At 41.3% G+C, this 20,779-nt stretch overlaps 1 protein-coding gene across 2 annotated transcripts in view; it reads right to left on the minus strand.

Annotated features, from left to right (window-relative positions):
* Nucleotides 1–9,944: 9,944 nt before the first annotated feature.
* The window catches only part of LOC137627779 (maleylacetoacetate isomerase-like), a 44,380-nt gene continuing 33,545 nt past the window's right edge, over nt 9,945–20,779 (minus strand). For both annotated transcript variants that reach the window (XM_068359099.1, XM_068359100.1), the window contains one exon: nt 9,945–10,693. In XM_068359099.1, coding sequence (XP_068215200.1) covers nt 10,570–10,693 — 124 coding nt within the window. In that variant the 3' untranslated portion in view covers nt 9,945–10,569. The remainder of the gene's footprint in view (nt 10,694–20,779) is intronic.

Here is a 20,779-nt window from a genome sequence, read left to right on the forward strand (position 1 = left end):
TAAACTGACGTCCAGCAACGTCAGGATCGAGCCTACCCACAACGAAAGTATGTTGGACATCTTTCCATTGTCTAGTGTCAGGGGGCGTCACGATGGAGAAGGGTCTGCACTCCTCCAGTGCAGGGCAGGGTTTCCCTTCTTCCGCCGCTTTAAGGCATGCAGCCAAGGCCTTTTCCAAAAATGGAAGAATCGCAGTGTCGGGTGCGACATAAGTAGGATGCTTCTTGCTCAAGGCAGGAAGCTTAGAGCAGGTAAAGCCCCTGCTCTTAAATGCGGAGGCTAGCATAGCCTGGGCCTTTGCGAGATCGAACACTATCTCTTCCTTAGGTTCGGTCTCCTCCTTCGAGGCAGGTTCGGAACGAAGCCGGACGTAACAGTCCGGGTAGGCCTCGAAGCTTGGGAAGAATTCCACATCTTCCAACGGGACCGTGCCGATTTTGTCACTAACAAAGATCCTGCCGGTCGCAATAACCATATGCTCTGCATACCTCCACGGGTTGGCATGAGAGCAAGCTGGGAGATCCTTAACCGAGATCTTCTTCGGTTCTCTGGATCCAATCATAGACCTGATGGACTCCTGGTTCTCCTTCAGTCTGTCGTCCATGACAGCTCTAATCAGTCGGATCAGTTCTTGTGTAGAAGAGGAAGGATCCGGGGTCGAGGAGGTAGACGGAATGGACACATCCGTCGGTGTAGGAGTAGGCGGAGGGATGGACGAGGGAGTAGCTCCAATCTCCGACTCGGTGTATTCCACCTTGTCTTCGTCCTCTTCGGCTCCTTGAGCCATAAGCGTCTTCTCCGTGTCTTCCGAGACGTCAGAGATCTGTTCATCCTCTTCGGAATCTAGGCGACACTCGTGCATGGACTGAGCCATGACCACATCAGGTTCCACCGTAATTTGGACAGTGGGGATTGCTTCCTTTGGAACCACTGAGTCAGGGGAGGCCTTAGGGAACAACAGGGACCTCAGTTCTTCGGTGGCCAGGTACGGTCCAGTGGCATTCCTCTGAAAACCACGCACCCACTTGCGCAGTTTCTCACGAGCAATGTCTCTAACCTCCGCTGAGGGAGGGTTATGGAAGGCCTCAACTAGGTAGGCCTGGCAGACCGTACATTCCAGTGGATTCCAGAACTTCCAATCCCCTTTCTTGTCTGAGCAAGGGGCGTGAGTCCTGCACGCCGTATGTCCGTAAAACTGGGAGCGTTTCACGGCACAGTATGCGAAATCGCACTTCATCTGCTCCTCCTTTCCAGAAGAAGGCGAGGCTGAAGGTAACGACATAGCGAAGATGCAAAACGATAAAGTTCACACAAGGGAAAATCCGTCTCAGTAGGGCAGCTACTAAACAAAGGATAAAGACGCGCGTGACGTCATTAGAGCAATGGCGTCCGTTTGTTTACGTCTCGAGTATCAGTAGTAGCCACGAGTGAGATTAGCTGTGGAACGGCTCCCAGCTATTCTCAGCCCTTACACACCGAAGCGTTAACTCTGTTCGGGGTGGAGATAGCTATGTGGCACGACCAGACATGCGTGTCCCCTGTTGTATTACGATGTCTTAAAGGGAAACCTTTGAGATACTCGCTCCAGAAGTTAGAATTCTGTGATAACCTGTGGTTAAATTCTCTGGGAATATCTTAGTAGTCTTATACCCAAGGAAGCTACCAAACAGGAACCTTCCATCAGGACGCCATGGCTTGAGCCCAAAAATATATATATATATATATATATATAGATAGATAGGTAAATAAATATATATACATATATATACACACACACACATATATATATATATATATATATATATATATATATGTATATACATAAATATATACATATATATATATATAATATATATATATATATATATATATATATATATATATATATATATATGTCCCATTTCAACAGATAATGAGACATCGGAACATGGGATTTTTTTCACTTTATTACAAAAACGTTTGTGAATACACTGTGTACAGCTAATACTCTCAGGTGAGTAACTTGTCTACTGATTGCTCGAATGGTATTGACTAGCTCTCAGCATGTAAGATGCAATGTTGCTTCATCAACAAGCTGTAATAGTTAGGTTTTTTGGAATTCTCCACTGTGATGGAAATATACTATCAGCCACATCACCTTATGATTCCAGGGACACGTCACTTATAACTGAGTTCCGTGACCGCGCCCTCAAATTTATGACACTCATAGTGCTCTTATAAAGTTCATTAAACTCACTACATAAAACACATGTTTTGCATAAAAGGATTAGGGCATATATATATATATATATATATATATATATATATATATATATATATATATATATATATATATATATATATATACATATATATATATATATATATATATATATATATATATATATATATATATATATATATATATATATATATATATGATCCTTATGCTACGTAACCATGAAATTTTCACATTTCTAGCCACTCTACTAGACAACTAGAATTTGTGAAGCATATGATCGAGATGGTAGCCCTACTCTCACTACAGTAAGTGCCTCTAATCAACTGCTTATCCTTCATGTGCTATTATTATTATTATTATTATTATTATTATAATTAATTGCTAGGCTATAACCCTAGTTGGAAAAGCAGGATGCTATAAGCCCAGGGGCCCCAACAGCGAAAATAGCCAAGTGAGGAAAGGAAACAAGAAAAAACAAAATATTTAAGAACAGTAACAACATTAAAATAAACATTTCCTATATAAACTTTAACAAAACAAGAAGAAGAGAAATTAGATAGAATAGCGTGCCCAAGTGTACCTTCAAGCAAGAAAACTCTAACCAATGACAGTGGAAGACCATGGTACAGAGGCTATGGCACTACCCAAGACTAGAGAACAATGGTTTGATTTTGGAGTGTCCTCCTGGAAGAGCTGCTTACCAAGTCTCTCTTCTACCCTTAACAAGTGGAAACTTGCCACTGAACAATTACAGTACAGTAGTTAGCCCCTTGGGTGAAGAATTGTTTGGTAATCTAAGCATTGTCAGATGAATGAGAACAGAGGAGAATCAGTAAAGAATAGGGTAGACTATTAGGTGTACATGTAGGCAAAGGGAAAGAATCGTAACCAGAGAGAAGGATCCAATGTAGTGTCTGGCCAGTCAAAGGACTCCATAACTCTCTAGCGGTAGTGTCTCAACGGGCAGCTGGTAAGATGGTAGTCTAGCTATTTAATCACTAGTCTCAATGAAATAAACAGACCCAACAGCCCTTATTGTCTTGGGGTTGGCATGACAAATTACATAATTCCCTCAGCTTAATTGTTTAGTTTTTTAATACAGATTTGCTAAATCTGTTCAACTGTCTCTTCTTTGAATGGCTATGTGCATTGTTTGCTTGCAAGCTCAGCCACTAGCTCTTCCTGGTTTTTTTTTTCTCTGCCAGGGTAAATGTAGATTAGTGACTCACTTGCTTAAAACAAGTCCATCTTAAACATTAGTTCCTGTACTGTATATAGCTAGTCAATTGAAAAACAGTTTAGTAGGGTCTTCAAAATAGAGTATTAAGATTATTATATCTAAATTAGTCTTCCAGTAAACTATTTAATATCTTGAAATGATCATGGGTAGTTTGTTTTGGGAAATTTAATAATCCAAATTCAAAGTAAGGATGGTAATTAAAGTTAACGTTTAGTGCTAAAGCCTTTTATCCTACAAGATGGATAATTGCTATTCTAACTCTGGATTTCAATTTTTCTTTGTGCCACTCAGCAAGGATATAAAAATTATCATAAACACATTAAATTCTTTTAAATCTTTTGACATGTTTTATTAAAATACATATACGTACTGTTTAGTTTGAAGGTTTTTTAACTTTAAATAATGGTTAATCTACTTATCAGTTACTTTAAGTTGCCAGTTACCTAAATGAGGTTAGGTCCACATAATTAATTAAAGATATTTATCATGCCTTCATAATATTAGATTACACCACAAACTAACAGTGGCAAGGCAGACCGTAGAACAGTGCTTTCAAATACGTCATCACTAGATCACATCTGAAACCAGAGTAAAAGGGCACCATGTCTGTTCCAGATGAGAAAGACCTACAGTACTATCAATTTGAATAAATTTGAAGGACTTTGCATATGTTTAGCAATTGATTTTAATTTATGATTATTTAATCTTTTTTTATAATGCTTTTTAGAAGGGACTTCCAAGGGTGTAACTGCCTTCGTGAGTTTTATGACTAAGAAAAAAGAACATGTGTTTACCTAACAGGTGGAACAGTTTCTGAGATGCAGTTATTCCCCTGCTTTGTGCTTTCTGTAGATTATCATCATCATTATTGCTAGATAATCTACAACCATAGTTGGAAAAGCAGGATGCTATAAGCAGAAGGGCTCCAACAGGGAAAACATCTCAGTGAGGAAAGGAAATAAGTTAATAGAATATTGTACCTGTGTACACCCTAAAGCAAGACAATGCTAACCCAAGACAGTGGAAGGCCATGGTACTACCAAAGACAAAATAGCACTGGTTTGATTTTAGTGTCCTTCTTCTAGAAGAGCTGCTTCTACCCTTACCAAGTGGAAAGTAGCTACTGAACAATTACAGAGCAGTCGTTAACACCTTAAATGAAGAATTTTTGTTATCTTAAGTGTTGTCATGTGTATGAGGAAAGAGGAGAATATATAAAGAATAGACGAGACTGTTCGGTGTATGTGATTGCAAAGGAAGAATTAGCCATAACCAGAAAAGGATCCAACAGTTATATCTGGCAAATCAAAGGACTCAATATCTCTCTAGTGGTAGCTTCTCAACGGGTGGTTGGTGCCTTGGCCAACCTACTACCGAAAGTAGTTGGTCAGATGGTTACTGGAACTCAAGCCAGTCTATTGCTCAGTATTGGTTACAATTTGCTGTGCTGTTGTGCACAGGAATTATTTTGGGGGAATCTTTTTCTGCAGGAAGTTTGTATGATTAGCCTTGATTTTAGTGCTACCTTTGCCCGTGTTAATTATGAGGCCCTTCTTTTCAAACTCAAACAGTGGGAGTAAGTGGGTCTCTTCCTAGCATTATTATTGAATCTTTAGGTACACTACAGTAATAGTTCGTAGAGTTGTTGGAGATGGGCACTATAGTGAGTATGTGAATGTGATATCTGGTGTTCCTCTAGGTAGTGTTCCTGGCCCATTACTTTTCATGTTATGTTCACATGTCATGTGATATGGCTTAGAAAACAAGCTTGTTGCATATGCATAGGATGCTACTCTCCTGAATGTAGATCTGAGGTTGCTGGTTCCTTTAATAGATCTAGCTAAAATTAGTGCATGGTGAAAATTATGGGGCATGAAGTTGAACCCATACTATTATTGTCATCATCAAAAGCCAAGCTACAGCCCTAGTTGGAAAAGCAAGATGCTATAAGCCCAAGGGCTCCAACAGGGAAAAATAGCCCAGTGAGGAAAGGAAATAAGGAAATAGATATGCTACAAGAGGTAATAAATAATCAAAATAAAATATTTTAAGAAAAGTAAAAACTTAAAATTAGATCTTTTATATATAAACTATAAAAGCTTTAAAATAATCAAGAGGAAGAGAAATAAGATAGAACAGCGTGCTCGAGTGTACCCTCATGCAAGAGAACTCTAATCCAAGACAGTGGAAGGCCATGGTACAGAGGCTATGGCACTACCCAAGACTAGAGAACAATGGTTTGGTTTTAGAGTGCCCTTCTCCTAGAAGAGCTGCTTACCATAGCTAAAGTCTCTCTTCTACCCTTACCATTAAGAGGAAAGTAGCCTCTGAACAATGACATTGCAGTGGTTAACCGCTTATGCAAAGAAAATTTTTTGGTATTCCCAGCGTTGTCAAGTTTGTGAGGACAGAGGGGAATGTAGAAAGAATAGGCCAGAAGTCTCTTCTTCAATTGCAAAAAAATTGGCTTATTGAGAAAGTTTTATAAGATTTTTGGTGGTCAATCTATTCTTAAGTGTTTCAATACTTTCATTCTACCTTGTTTCGAGTATTGTTCTCCTGTCTGGTCTTCAGCTGATGATTCTCATCCTAATTTGTTGGACAGGTACTTACGGTCTATTAAATTTCTTATTCCTGATCTATATATTCCATCTCTGGCTGTCGTTTAATTAGTTTGTTAAGCATGTTGCATAAGATTTTCATAATTCTGACCATCCTTTACATTCAGATCTTCCCAGACAGTACAGACCTGTTAGCAACACTAGGTATGCAGTTAATTCTAAAAGGTATGCCTTCTCCATCACGAGCTCAATAATACAAAATATTCTAGAAGTTTCATTCCAGCTGTGACCAAGTTATGGAATGATCATCTAATTGGATAGTTGAATCGGTAAAACGTCAAAAGTTCAAGCTTGCAGCAAATGTTTTTATGCTGAACAGGCTGACATAAGTCTATTTATAGTTTATGTATGAAAGATTTGTCTTAATGTTATTTTTCTTGAAATATTTTAGATTAATTGTTTATTACTCCTTTCATAGCTTATTTTCTTATTTCCTTTCCTCACTGGGCTATTTTCCCTGTTGGAGCCTCTGGGCTTATAGCATCCTGCTTTTCCAACTAGGGTTGTAGCTTAGCAAGTAATAATAATAATCTTCTTGTTTAGAGATGTTGCAAACATGTCTACACATTTGGTCGTCCCCAACAATTCCAACTCTTGAGACATATTTCGGGACGCAGACACACTCCAGTTTGAAATATTTGATCTGCTAGGAATCTTCCGAGGAAAAAGAACTATTATTCTCAAATTCTTCAAGTCAATAGCACTCCTACTATTTAATAGAGGGATTTTGACCTGGTTCCTCACCTTTACCAACTAAAAGTTTATGTCTTTGTGTTGTATGGAGACAAAGCTCCGCACTTTCCTAATATCTGTGACTCCTGCAATAAAAGGGCCTTGAACACAAGAGGTAGTAGGTTGGCCAGGGCACCAGCCACCCATTGAGATACTACAACTAGAGAGATATTGGGTCCTTTGACTGGCCACACAGTACTACATTAGATCCTTCTCTCTGGTTACGGTTCATTTTCCCTTTGTCTACACATACACCGAATAGTCTGGCCTATTCTTTACATATTCTCCTCTGTCCTCATACATCGGACAACACTGAGATCACAAAAAAATTCTTCTATGCCCAAGGGGTTAACTACTGCACTGTAATTGTTCAGTGGTCACTTTCCTCTTGGTAAGGGTAGAAGATACACTTTAGCTATGGTAAGCAGCTCTTCTAGGAGAAGGACACTCCAAAATCAAACCATTATCTAATTCTTGGGTAGTGCCATAGCCTCTGTACCATGGTCTTCCACTGTCTTGGGTTAGAGCACTCTTGCTTGAGGGTACACTCGGGCACACTATTCTCTCTTATTTCTCTTCCTCTTGGTATGTTGAAGCTTTTAAAGGTTATATATGAAATATTTATTTTAATGTTACTGTTCTTAAAATATTTTTTTCCTTTCTTTTCTTTCCTAACTGGGCTATTTTCCTTGTTGGAGCCCACTGGGCTTATTGCGTCCTGCTTTTCCAACTAGGGTTGTAGCTTAGCAAGTACTAATAATAAATAATAATAATACATTATAACAAATAATAATAAATAATAATAATAATAAATAATAAATACAAATAATAAATAAGAAATAATAATAAATTTTAATAATAAATAATAATAATAATAAATAATATTAATAAAAAAAAAATAATAATAATAAAAGTTCCAGGCAATTGATATGAAGGGTGGATTTTTATATAGCCTATTTCCCTGACTAACGTAGAAAATCTAGCATGGCTCCTCATCAGTTCTGTGAAGCATCAGTGAAAAGGGTGAGGTCTATGATCTTTACACCCAAGGAAACTCCAAGAGATCATTGAAGAAGATCACTTCCACTAACTCAGCAGTTTAAAGGTCACTCATGAATGGGGGAGGCAAGGGACAGGACTATGTCTTAGACTGACCATATACATGTATGATCAGCACCCATGCCCCTCCCCATCAAGGTAGGACCAGGGAGGGCTAGGCAATGGTTGCTGATGACCCTGCAGGTAGACCTTTAGGCTTTCTCAAGCCCCACATCTCCAACTCACAAAGATGGTGAAATTGCTGACATTAATAAAAACTATCGAGCTTGAGCGGGTCTAAAACGCTCGTCCAACAGATTGTCTGGCAGGGATATTTCCAAAAGATAATTACAACCTCTGAAATTGGCTCTTCATAACTGGAAGAGATTGTGTCTAGATCGAATATCCTGTTCCAATTTCAAATGAGAAGTCATGGTCCCTAGCAGTCTTAGCCACATTTGAACTTACTCTTGACTTCATCATCAACATTTCTTATAATAGCAGAAAAGCTGAAACATCTTTTCAGATGGAAAAACCTAAAAAAGAACTGTAGCTACCATATCATTCCCAAATGAAGACTCCTCCAGGTCAGGATTATAAGAGACTTACCCAAATTGACCATAATTCAAAACCTTTCCAGTAATCTGAGTACCCAAATATGTTAAATCCAAATCCTTTAAAATAAGGCGTCCAAAAATAGCCCGTCGTCCAGGTATAAAAGCTCTATGATGCAGAGAAACCTTAGCCACTTGGAGATGAGAGCCACCATCCTGGTGCAGACTTGTGGAGCCATCTTAAAACCGAAGCACAGGCACTTAAATTGATAAACCTCTTCCAAACGAATGAAATTTCCTCATCTATATGAATAGGAATGTGAAAGTGAGCATCTGTTTGGTCTATTAAATAATGTACATCTACTGTAATCTCCTTTACTTACTGCCCCAGGACTGTTAAGGGAATTTCCATCGAAAATTTGTAGTTAGAATTGTATACAGTACTTGAGATTTGACACAAATAGCGGTCTCCAACTTCTCAAAGCTTTGGGGTCTAAGAATAACCTGTTGTACAGTAAAAGACTGGAGATGGGTTTATAAAACCTCTTCTGTAGCATTATTTTATCATTTTGCCAATCAGTCGCTTCACAATCCTGGGTCTTTGCTGAATTGGATAGATAACTTGGAAAAGGTACCAGTTTCTTGTCAATAACAAAGTCTCTCCTTAACCAAGGACAGTACCCAAGGTTCTGGTTGGAGGCTTTTCCAAACCTGATAAAAGTGTGAAACCTTCCTCCTACATGGAAAAGTTGGTAAAGCCCATCATAATGTTCTCCTATAAAGCCTGTGTGTCATGTTGGCATATCACCCTGCTAGTACAGAATCTTGATGGCCTACCACTGTTCCAAAACGAAATCCTTGGAGGTGGCAACTCTGCAGACATAGTAGGCACTAGCTTATAGTGAGAATAGCTGGTAATCGTTAAAGAGAACTCAAAGAATTACTGAATATTGGCATCCACTTGTGCAGTCACCTTTTTAACCCAATTAACACATAATAGAGGCCCCAACACATGGGAAAAATCAAGGACTGCTTCTGAACAGCTGACAAAGCTTCAAACACACATGAACCCACTTTTTCCCTAAGTTTATAATCACAAAACACAAATGCTTCTACAGCCTAATAAGTCCCATCTAGGATATTCTTATATAAAATAGTCACAAACACTGTACTCTGAGATCTTGATGACCTCCAAACTTCTATTCTTTTTAGTTATAAATAATGCACAAACAGCATTTCTTTAGTAAACCAGTTTGCAAATCCCCTGTATTTAAAAATATACTCTTATTTCCAGATCTCAGAATGTCTGTGATAGCAGGTTTCAACACTAAATGATAACCTGAATTAGCAGCTTTTCTTTGACCTTCAATATTATGATTTCTTAATTTTATCTGAAGCAATGGGAAAATCTTTAATAAAAAATTTTAAACTTTCACACATTCCGTATGTCCATGCTACCCTCCTTTATCTCACCCTAATAACATTAAATACTGTAATCATGACATGGATAGTAAAAATTCTTTAATCAAAATACTGTATATTATTAAAATATTTATTTACACAAAGTTATTTTGAAATAAGATGAATTACTGTATTTGACAATATAATAGATGGAAAAAACCATTTCCAAAATATTTAAAGATATATATATCAGAAGTAAAAAAATAATATAGTACTGTACATACATGAAAATAGTACAGACTGGTGTCTTAAACCATTTCATAACTTCTCCAACTGATTTCTTGCAAGCCCTTAGTTGGTAGACTTCTGTCATGAAAATTCTAATGAGACATATGATGTTTTGAAGAGCACTAGAGAATCATAATAACTTTGAGATCATACCACCACCTACTTAAGTCACCCACCAAAAAATCAGTAACTGCACAATATGACAGTACTGGCCAGCCTAAAAGCATTACAAAATGCAAAATAACCTTGAAGCATAAAATAGAAAAATTAAAAGAACCATTCGAGATGCAGTATAATTCACTTACTTGAAGATAACGGCTAAATAAGAATACAGCTCATTTTCAAATGGAAAATTTGAAACAAGTTATTCCCCGATTCATTATTTCCCAAATAATATATGCTAGTCAAGTTACCAAACACCAAACCAAGTTAAAGAACTATGCCAATATGAATAACAAAACTGAATTAAAAAAACTATTTCAAATCTTCTGGGCAGTCGGGCTGTTTGGAAGGATGTGCAGCCTGGAAAGCCTCTAGAGAGGTCAACGCATCATGTACACGAGAGATTGTTGGGAAGGCGGACATATCCACCTTGAATCTGTAAAAATAAAATTAGGGAATCACACATCTCCCTCAAAAATGTGTTTATATTCCTTAAGTGTAATTCATCAGAGAAACCCTATTCATACAAAAAATAAAGAGGAAACAGTAACCACAGCTTTGTTTTGTAGGGAACAACCCTACTAACTTTTTAAAGTGCAAAGCCATATTCAAAACTTAAATTTTCCTAACATTTGGCAGACTCAAGATTTGCAAAATCTTCTAACAATCCATTATAGAAAAAAAAAATTTCTTTGACTGAAATTGCAGATTGTCTAAACAGTGGAATAAATCTCAATTTATTACCATCTAAACCACAATAACTAATAATTTAAGCATGAAACTAAAACCACAATCAAAGGGTTATCAAGGCCAATCATGCGGCATGCAAGAATCTGTTATATGATGTTAAACAGAAAAAAACAGCACAAAGCACAAACATTTAAGCTTTAACAATATATAATAAAGCACAAGCAGAAATTAATAATAAACAGTACTTAAAAAAGGAATGGTAGCACTTGGTCTTAATAAATACAGTACTAAGGAAGAAATTCCGGGCAAAATTTGCTGAATGTTTGAAATAATTATGACAAAAACAGCTACTGACTTTCAAAACAACAGTTCAATACACGCCAACCTTAAAACCAATCAGATCATTTCCCCCATCTACCATTGATAATTGGTTGCTCCCCCCCCCCCCCCAATAGGTGAAAATCTACAAAGTAGCAAGGCCCTATTCATTCTAATATTTATGTATATTTCAAACCTTTATAACCTCCCCACACTAATATTAAATCAACCTCTATCTGTATTACCTTTTCCCACACTTTTATACAGTATAGTATTATACAGTAAATAATTTTGTATTTAAGAAAATCTTCTTAGTGTACAGTACATACAGTAAACAAGTTTATAAGCAGTTATTAATCATAAAAGTTGAGAGAGAGAGAGAGAGAGAGAGAGAGAGAGAGAGAGAGAGAGAGAGAGAGAGAGAGAGAGAGAGAGAGAGAGAGAGAGAGAGCATGATGATTATGATGATGAATTAACTATACAGTAAACATGACAATAAAGGTGATGATGCTGTTTATTGCGCAGCAAATGAGAGCATTACAGCTCTTGTGACAGCAACTCTTCATGGGGTGCTTCGTCAGGGGCTGCAGTAACTTCAATTTCTTCTGCTTCAACTAAGGCTTCCACTTTAGGCGGAGGCGTAGCTAACAATTTCTTGCGAGAAAAGAACACGGTTATGATGAGATGCTTCCGCTGATTTTTCTTCCAGGCCAAAATGGCCTTGTGGACAGACAAGCCCCCAACAATCAGATTGCAAAGTGCACAAATCGGACCATGTACCTGTCCAAATCTTACAACCCTTGTTGCAATTCTTTAGCCATGTTGCACAAGGATGCAAGACATTTAAGGGTAAAGTCACTCTTTAGTTTCTGCTTCTTTCTCTTCCTCACTTGCTGACTTTGTCATCTCCGTGAGGTCTTAGTCTGTCAGCTGCTTTGACTGGCAATCAATGAGGATGATGACATCTTCAGGAGTCATGTCCTTGAAGCCTTCTTCCTGTTTCAGTCTTACTAGTTTCTCAGCCTTGCCAACCACCGAGTGATGCACTTCGTCAGGAGTGAAGCCCTTGTAATTGTCGACCAATTGAGAACAAAATTTCTTCCAGTTGGAATGGATTGTCTGAGGCTTCCTTTCCAGTAGTACCTTTAGAACATTTATCAAACATATTGCAATCGTGTAGTTATGCTAATACACCTTCTTTGTGTAGTCGTCTTGTCCTCATCTATACTTCTGATGAGGCCCTCTGTAATGGTCTGGGTGTAGAGAACCTTAATGGCACGAATGTGCCTTCATCCATTGGTTGAATGAGTGCTATGATGTTGGGGGCAAGAACTCGATCTATAACCTTCATAATGTACAGTAGATCAGTTGCGTGGCCTCTTACACTATCCAACAACAAAAGGACGTCAAATGGAAGGCCCTTTTCAGCTACATACACTATAACCTGAGGGGTGAAGCATTGGTGGAACTAGTTGGATGTGCAGACTTTCGTAATCTACATCTTGGCGTTCTTTATCCAATCCAAGGGCAGCAGATTCTTGTTTTTCGATTCCAAGGCACACAGGTTTATGGACATAAATCTTGGCTTCAACATAAAGCCCGCAGCATTCCTGTACTTGACAAGTGTCACACGGTCTTTGTGTACCTTGAAGCCTGGCCTTTTTACCTCTTCTTTGAACAAGAATGTACAGAATGGCATCTTCTTTCAAAACAACCCTGTCTTATACAAATTAAAAACTTCTTCCATTAGACAGCTGCCTTCCTTGATAAGTCGAAGGAACACCTCCTCGACATATCACTTGGCCACAGCTGTACCTGCAGAGCTTTGCTGTACAGCAAGACACTCTGCAAGCCAAATCTTTTTTCGAACTTTTCTGACCAGTCCTTGCTGGCACTGAACGAAAGTTTCTTCTTCGGGGAATTGCTGGACGTTCATGGTTGTGGGTCATCGATATCCTCCTCCTCGCCATCTATCCTTTCATCAGCAGATTGAAAGGTTGTCATGCAGGGTTTTCGCCTTTATTCGGTTCTTGTTGGTGATCAAAACAAGGTTTTTCTTTCAGCAATCTGCAATCCATATTGCCAAAGCAGATTCCATCCTTACTACCCTCTTAAAGCAGGGAGTAACCACTATCTTTGCTGCTCTGTTGAAAGTCATCAATGCAGTCTTCCTGATATTCTTCTTGTCTTTCTTAATGTAGCGAATTATAGACATTATCATTATCTTTATTATCCTTATTATCATTACTATCATTACCATTATTATTATTACTTGCTAAGATACAACCCTAGTTGGAAAAGCATGATGCTATAAGCCCAAGGGCTCCAACAGAGAAAAATAGCCCAGTGAAGAAAGGAAATAAGGAAAAAAATACAGTAAACTATATGAGAAGTAATGAACAATTAAAATAAAATATTCTAAGAAAAGTAAAAACATCAAAATAAATCTTTCATATATAAACTATAAATAGACACATTTCAGCCTGCTCAACATAAAAACATTTGCTGCAAGTTTGAACTTTTGAAGTTCTACCGATTCAACTACCCGATTAGTGAGTTCATTTCACAACTAGTTCATACCCGAAATAAAACTTCTAGAATACAGTGCAGTATTGAACCTCATGATGGAGAAGGCATGACTATTAGAATTGCCTGCATACCTAGTATTACAAACATGATGGTACTGTCCGGAAGATCTGTATGTAACAAATGGTCAAAATTATGAAAAATCTAATTGAACGACGGTGACACAGATTAATATCTAGATCAGGAATAAGAAATTTAACAAACCATAAGTACCTATCCAACAAATTAAGATGAGAATCAGCAGCTGAAGAACAAACAAGAGAATAATACTCAAAACAAGAGAGAATGAAATAATTGAAACACTTCTCCAGAATGGATTGATCACTGAAAATCCTGAGATTTTCTTAGTTAGCCAATTTTTTGTGCAATTGAAAAAGAAACATATCTAATGTGTTTCTCAAAAGTAAATTTGCTGTTGAGAATCACACCTAAGATTTTTAAAAAATCATACAGGGTTAAAGACATATTATCAATGCTGAGATCCCGATGTTGAGGAGTCACTGTCCTCGACCTAATTAACATCATACTTTGAGTTTTGTTAGGATCCAACTTCATGCCCAATAATTTGCACCATGCACTAATTTTAGCTAGATCTCTAGGAAGGCATTCAGTAACCCCAGATCGACATTCAGGAGATGGAATTGATGCAGAGAGAGTAGCAGCATCCGCATGTGCAACAAGCTTGTTTTCCAAGATAAACCACATGTCATGTATATATAGTATGAAAAGTAATGCGCCAAGAACACAACCGTGAGGACCATCAGATATCACATTCCTATACTCACTATGGTACCCATCAACAACTCTTTGCAATCTATTACTTAAAAATTCAATAATGATGCTAAGAAAAGTCGCCTACTGCCAACTGTTTTTGTTTGAAAACAAGGCCTCATGATTAATACTTTCAAAAGCAGCAATAAAATCAAGGCCAACCATACAAACTTCCTGACCCCAATCATGGGATTTCTATACAGCATTGGAGATTGTAAAAAGGGTATCATATGCTTCAAGGCCTTTATGAAAGCCAAATTACAAACTAGGATCAGATGATTACCTTCAGCAAACCTATTTAGATGTTTTGCCAAAAGACATTATAAAACTTTAGATAACATGAGTTATGGAAAATGTTATTTTCATTAGTAAAATAAATTTTTGAATATACTTACCCGATAATCATGTAGCTGTCAACTCCGTTGCCCGACAGAAATCTACGGACGGGATACGCCAGCGATCGCTATACAAGAGGGGGGTGTACTCACCAGCGCCATCTGTGGTCAGGTACTCCAGTACTTCTTGTCAACACCACCTCAATTTTTTCCTCGGTCCACTGGTTCTCTATGGGGAGGAAGGGTGGGTCAATTAAATCATGATTATCGGGTAAGTATATTCAAAAATTTATTTTACTAATGAAAATAACATTTTTCAATATTAATCTTACCCGATAATCATGTAGCTGATTCACACCCAGGGGGGTGGGTGAAAACCAGTGTACATGTTAATCAAGAAGCTAAGTATCCCGTATTTCATTTTTATCAGTTATTCAAAATAACAAATGAAATTATAAGTACCTGGTAAGGAAGTCGACTTGAACCATTACTCTGCCTTTAATAAGTACGTCTTCCTTACTGAGCGCAGCGGTCCTCTTAGGAGGCTGAACAACTCTTAGGTGCTGAAGTATAAAGGGCTGCAACCCATACTAAAGGACCTCATCACAACCTCTAACCTAGGCGCTTCTCAAGAAAGAATTGACCACCCGCCAAATCAACTAGGATGCGGAAGGCTTCTTAGCCCACCGTACAACCCAAAACAACAATAAAAGCATTCAAGAGAAAGGTTAAAAAGGTTATGGGATTATGGGAATGTAGTGGCTGAGCCCTCACCTACTACTGCACTCGCTGCTACGAATGGTCCCAGGGTGTAGCAGTTCTCGTAAAGAGACTGGACATCTTTGAGATAGAATGATGCAAACACTGACTTGCTCCTCCAATAGGTTGCATCCATAATACTCTGCAGAGAACGGTTCTGTTTGAAGGCCACTGAAGTAGCCACAGCTCTCACTTCATGTGTCCTTACCTTCAGCAAAGCAAGGTCTTCATCCTTCATGTGAGAATGAGCTTCTCTAATCAGAAGCCTTATGTAATAAGAAACTGCGTTCTTAGACATAGGCAGCGAAGGTTTCTTAATAGCACACCATAAGGCCTCTGATTGTCCTCGCAAGGGTTTTGACCTTTTAAGATAGTACTTTAGAGCTCTGACAGGGCAAAGTACTCTCTCCCGTTCGTTACCCACCATGTTGGAAAGGCTAGGAATTTCGAACGATTTAGGCCAAGGACGTGAAGGAAGCTCATTTTTTGCCAAAAAACCGAGCTGTAAGGAACATGTAGCCGTTTCAGATGTGAAACCTATGTTCCTGCTGAAGGCGTGAACCTCACTTACTCTTTTGGCTGTTGCAAGGCAGACGAGGAAAAGAGTTTTGAGAGTGAGGTCTTTGAAAGAGGCTGACTGGAGAGGTTCAAATCTAGATGACATAAGGAACCTTAGGACTACGTCTAGATTCCAGCCTGGAGTGGACAACCGACGTTCTTTAGAGGTCTCAAAAGACCTAAGGATGTCCTGCAGATCTTTGTTGGAGGAAAGATCCAAGCCTCTGTGGCGGAAAACCGCTGCCAACATACTTCTGTACCCCTTGATCGTAGGAGCTGATAGAGATCTAACATTCCTAAGATGTAACAGGAAGTCAGCAACTTGGGTTACAGTGGTACTGGTAGAGGAAACTGCATTGGTTCTGCACCAGCTTCGGAAGACTTCCCACTTAGATTGATAGACTCTGCGAGTGGATATCCTCCTTGCTCTGGCAATCGCTCTGGCTGCCTCCTTCGAAAAGCCTCTAGCTCTAGAGAGTCTTTCGATAGTCTGAAGGCAGTCAGACGAAGAGCGTGGAGGCTTGGGTGTACCTTCTTTACGTGAGGTTGACGTAGAAGGTCCACTCTTAGAGGGAGAGTCCTGGGAACGTCGACCAGCCATTGCAGTACAGTACCTCTGTGAACCATTCTCTTGCAGGCCAAAGGGGAGCAACCAACGTCAGTCGTGTCCCTTCGTGAGAGACGAACTTCTGAAGAACCCTGTTGATGATCTTGAACGGCGGGAATGCATACAGGTCGAGGTGGGACCAATCCAGCAGAAAAGCATCCACGTGAACTGCTGCCGGGTCTGGAATCGGGGAACAGTACAATGGGAGCCTCTTGGTCATCGAGGTAGCGAACAGATCTATAGTTGGCTGACCCCACAGGGCCCAAAGTCTGCTGCACGTTCTTGTGAAGGGTCCATTCTGTGGGGATGACTTGACCCTTCCTGCTGAGGCGATCTGCCGAGACATTCATATCGCCCTGAATGAACCTCGTTACCAGCGTGAGCTTTCGACTTTTTGACCAAATGAGGAGGTCCCTTGCGATCTCGAACAGCTTCCTCGAATGAGTCCCTCCCTGCTTGGAGATGTACGCCAAGGCTGTGGTGTTGTCGGAGTTCACCTCCACCACCTTGTTTAGCAGGAGGGACTTGAAGTTCATTAAGGCCAGATGAACTGCCAACAACTCCTTGCAATTGATGTGAAGCGTTTCCTGTTCCTGGTTCCATGTCCCCGAGCATTCCTGTCCGTCCAATGTCGCGCCCCAGCCCGAGTCTGATGCGTCCGAGTAGAGATGAAGGTCGGGGGTCTGAACAGCTAATGAGAGACCCTCCTTGAGAAGAATGTTGTTCTTCCACCACGTTAGAGTAGCCCTCATCTCTTTGGAAACAGGAATAGAGACCGCCTCGAGCGTCATATCCTTGTTCCAGTGAGCTGCTAGATGGTACTGAAGGGGGCGGAGGTGGAGTCTCCCTAACTCGATGAACAGGGCTATCGATGAAAGAGTCCCTGTTAGACTCATCCACTGCCTCACCGAGCATCGGTTCTTCTTCAGCATGCTCAGGATGCACTCTAGGGGTTGGTTGATTCTTGGGGCCGACGGAAAAGCCCGAAAAGCTCGACTCTGAATCTCCATTCCCAGGTAAACGATGGTTTGGGAAGGAACGAGCTGGGACTTCTCTAAATTGACCAAGAGACCCAGTTCCTTGGTCAAATCCAAAGTCCATCTGAGACTCTCCAGACAGCGACGACTTGTGGGGGCTCTTAAAAGCCAGTCGTCTAAATAAAGGGAGGCTCTGATGTCTGCCAAGTGAAGGAATTTCGCAATATTCCTCATCAGTCGCGTAAACACCAGAGGTGCCGTGCTTAGGCCAAAGCACAGGGCTTGGAACTGGTACACAACCTCTCCAAAGACGAATCTCAGAAAAGGTTGGGAGTCTGGATGGATGGGAACGTGAAAGTAGGCATCTTTCAGATCCAACGAGACCATCCAGTCCTCCTGCCTGACCGCTGCTAGGACCGACTTCGTCGTCTCCATTGTGAACGTCTGCTTGGTGACATAAGCATTGAGCGCACTGACGTCCAGCACCGGTCTCCAACCTCCTGTCTTCTTGGCCACCAGGAAGAGACGGTTGTAAAAGCCCGGGGATTGATGGTCCCGGACTATCACCACTGCCTCCTTCTGTAACAGGAGCGACACCTCTTGATGTAACGCTAGCCTCTTGTCCTTCTCCTTGTAGTTGGGAGAGAGGTTGATGGGAGATGTGGTCAGAGGGGGATTGCGGCAGAACGGAATTCTGTAACCCTCCCTTAGCCACTTGACAGACTGAGCGTCTGCACCTCTTCTTTCCCAGGCTTGCCAGAAGGTCTTGAGTCTGGCTCCTACAGCTGTCTGGAGAGGAGGGAAGTCAAAGCTTGCTTTTCGTGGACTTGGCACCTTTCTTGGACTTGCCCCTGTGACTGTCTGCACGGGAACTTCCTCGGCTGGGGGCTCTGCCACGAAAGGGCGGAATGAATCTGGTAGCAGGTGTATCAGCCACAGGGGTGCGGTAAGATCTCGGCACTGAAGGTACGATTTTAGCCTTACGTGCTGAAGAGGCCATGAGGTCATGCGTATCTTTCTGGATAAGAGCCGCAGCCATCTCCTTGATTAGCTCCTCCGGAAACAGGAACTTGGAGAGAGGAGCAAACAGCAACTGTGACCTCTGGCAAGGGGTGATACCAGTAGATAAGTAGGAGCATAGATGTTCCCTTTTCTTGAGGACTCCTGAGACAAAAATAGAAGCAAGTTCGCCAGAACCATCGCGAATTGCTCTGTCCATACAGGACATGATCAGCATGGCCGAGTCTTTGTCAGAAGGGGCAGTCTTCTTGCTCAAGGCCCCCAGGCACCAATCGAGGAAATTAAAAATTTCGAAGGCGCGAAAGACTCCCTTCAACAAGTGGTCCAGATCAGAAAAAGTCCAGCAGACCTTCAAGCGTCTCATAGCCGACCTACGGGGAGAGTCAACCAAACTTGAGAAGTCGGCCTGGGCAGAGGCAGGGACCCCCAAGCCTGGTTCCTCTCCCGTGGCATACCAGACGCCCAACTTAGAAGCCAGCTTAGGAGGAGGAAACACAAAAGATGTCCTTCCCAGTTGCTGCTTGGACTGCAACCAATCCCCTAAAACCCTCAAAGCTCTCTTTGATGATCTGGCGAGGACAAGCTTGGTGTAGGCAGACGTAATAGGCTGCATGCCTAGAGAAAACTCGGATGGAGGAGAACGAGGGGTTGCAGAAACGAAGTGTTCAGGGTATAACTCTCTGAACAGAGTCAGGACCTTACGAAAGTCTAATGAAGGTGGCGACGACTTGTGTTCCTCCACATCAGAAGAAGGATCATCCAGGTGAGCAGCTTCATCCTCAGAAACCTCATCTCCTGAGAGTTGAGAAGCGAGAGGTAACGGTATAGCGGCATGCTGAATGGCTGAATCCTGTAGAACGGGTGCATGCGCACTTGCGGATCCATCATCACGCCTCTGCTGAAGAGGATGAGGGCTGGCAATGACAAAGTCATGAGGCTGGGTTGAAGGAGGTTCTGCGGAGGTCTGAGGAGCAAGCGTGGTCAGAAGCGAATGCTGTAAGGCATGAGGCTCATGCTGCATGGTATGCGGTTCATGTTGAATGGGAAGAGGCTCATGCTGCGAAGAATGCGGCTGCTGCATGCGTTGAGGAGGCTGCCTCATAGCATGAGGTTCCTGCCTCAAGGGTTGCGTCTGCCTCAAGGGTTGAGGAGGTTGCTGCGCAGAGAGAGGCTCTTGCCTCAAGGGTTGAGGCGGTTGCCGCATAGCATGAGGCTGCTGCCTCATGGGTGGAGGAGGTTGCCGCAACGCATGAGGCTCCTGCCTCATGGGTAGAGGAGGTTGCCGCATAGCATGAGGCTCCTGCCTCAAGGGTTGAGGAGGTTGCCGCATAGCAAGAGGCTCCTGCCTCAAGGAAAGAGGAGGTTGCTGCATAGCGCTGGTACCTGGCAACTCCCAATGCGGCAGCTCACGCATGGAGGCAGGAGGAGCCTCAACATCATACGTCTGGCAGGGTGGACTGCGCAGAGGTGGAGGAGCGCTCGCAGGAGGAGGTGTGCTAACCTTCTCTGCCTGAAACTCCTGCATCAAAACCGCAAGCTGAGACTGCATTGTCTGCAGCATAGACAACTTGGGATCAACAGAAGTTGGAGCAGAGGCCTGTTGAGGCATCGCTTTACCTCTCTTAGGAGGTGTGCAGTCATCAGATGACTGCGGCGAGTCCGAACTGGCCCAGTGGCTACACCTGGGCCGTTGGACTCGCTCGGCCGGGACCTTACGTTTAAGAGGTCGTGAGACCTGGGTCCAGCGTTTCCTCCTGGAAACTTCTTCCGCAGACGAGGAATTTAAGGGCTCAATCGTCTGGGAGTGGAAGTGACGATCTCTATCAGATACACCCGCAACCACTGAGGATACAACTGTGCGCCGATCAAGGCCTGCCGAACCCTTTTGCCCTTCGACGTTG

Source organism: Palaemon carinicauda, chromosome 35 (assembly GCF_036898095.1).
Source record: "Palaemon carinicauda isolate YSFRI2023 chromosome 35, ASM3689809v2, whole genome shotgun sequence".
Classification (NCBI taxonomy): Eukaryota; Metazoa; Arthropoda; class Malacostraca; order Decapoda; family Palaemonidae; genus Palaemon; species Palaemon carinicauda.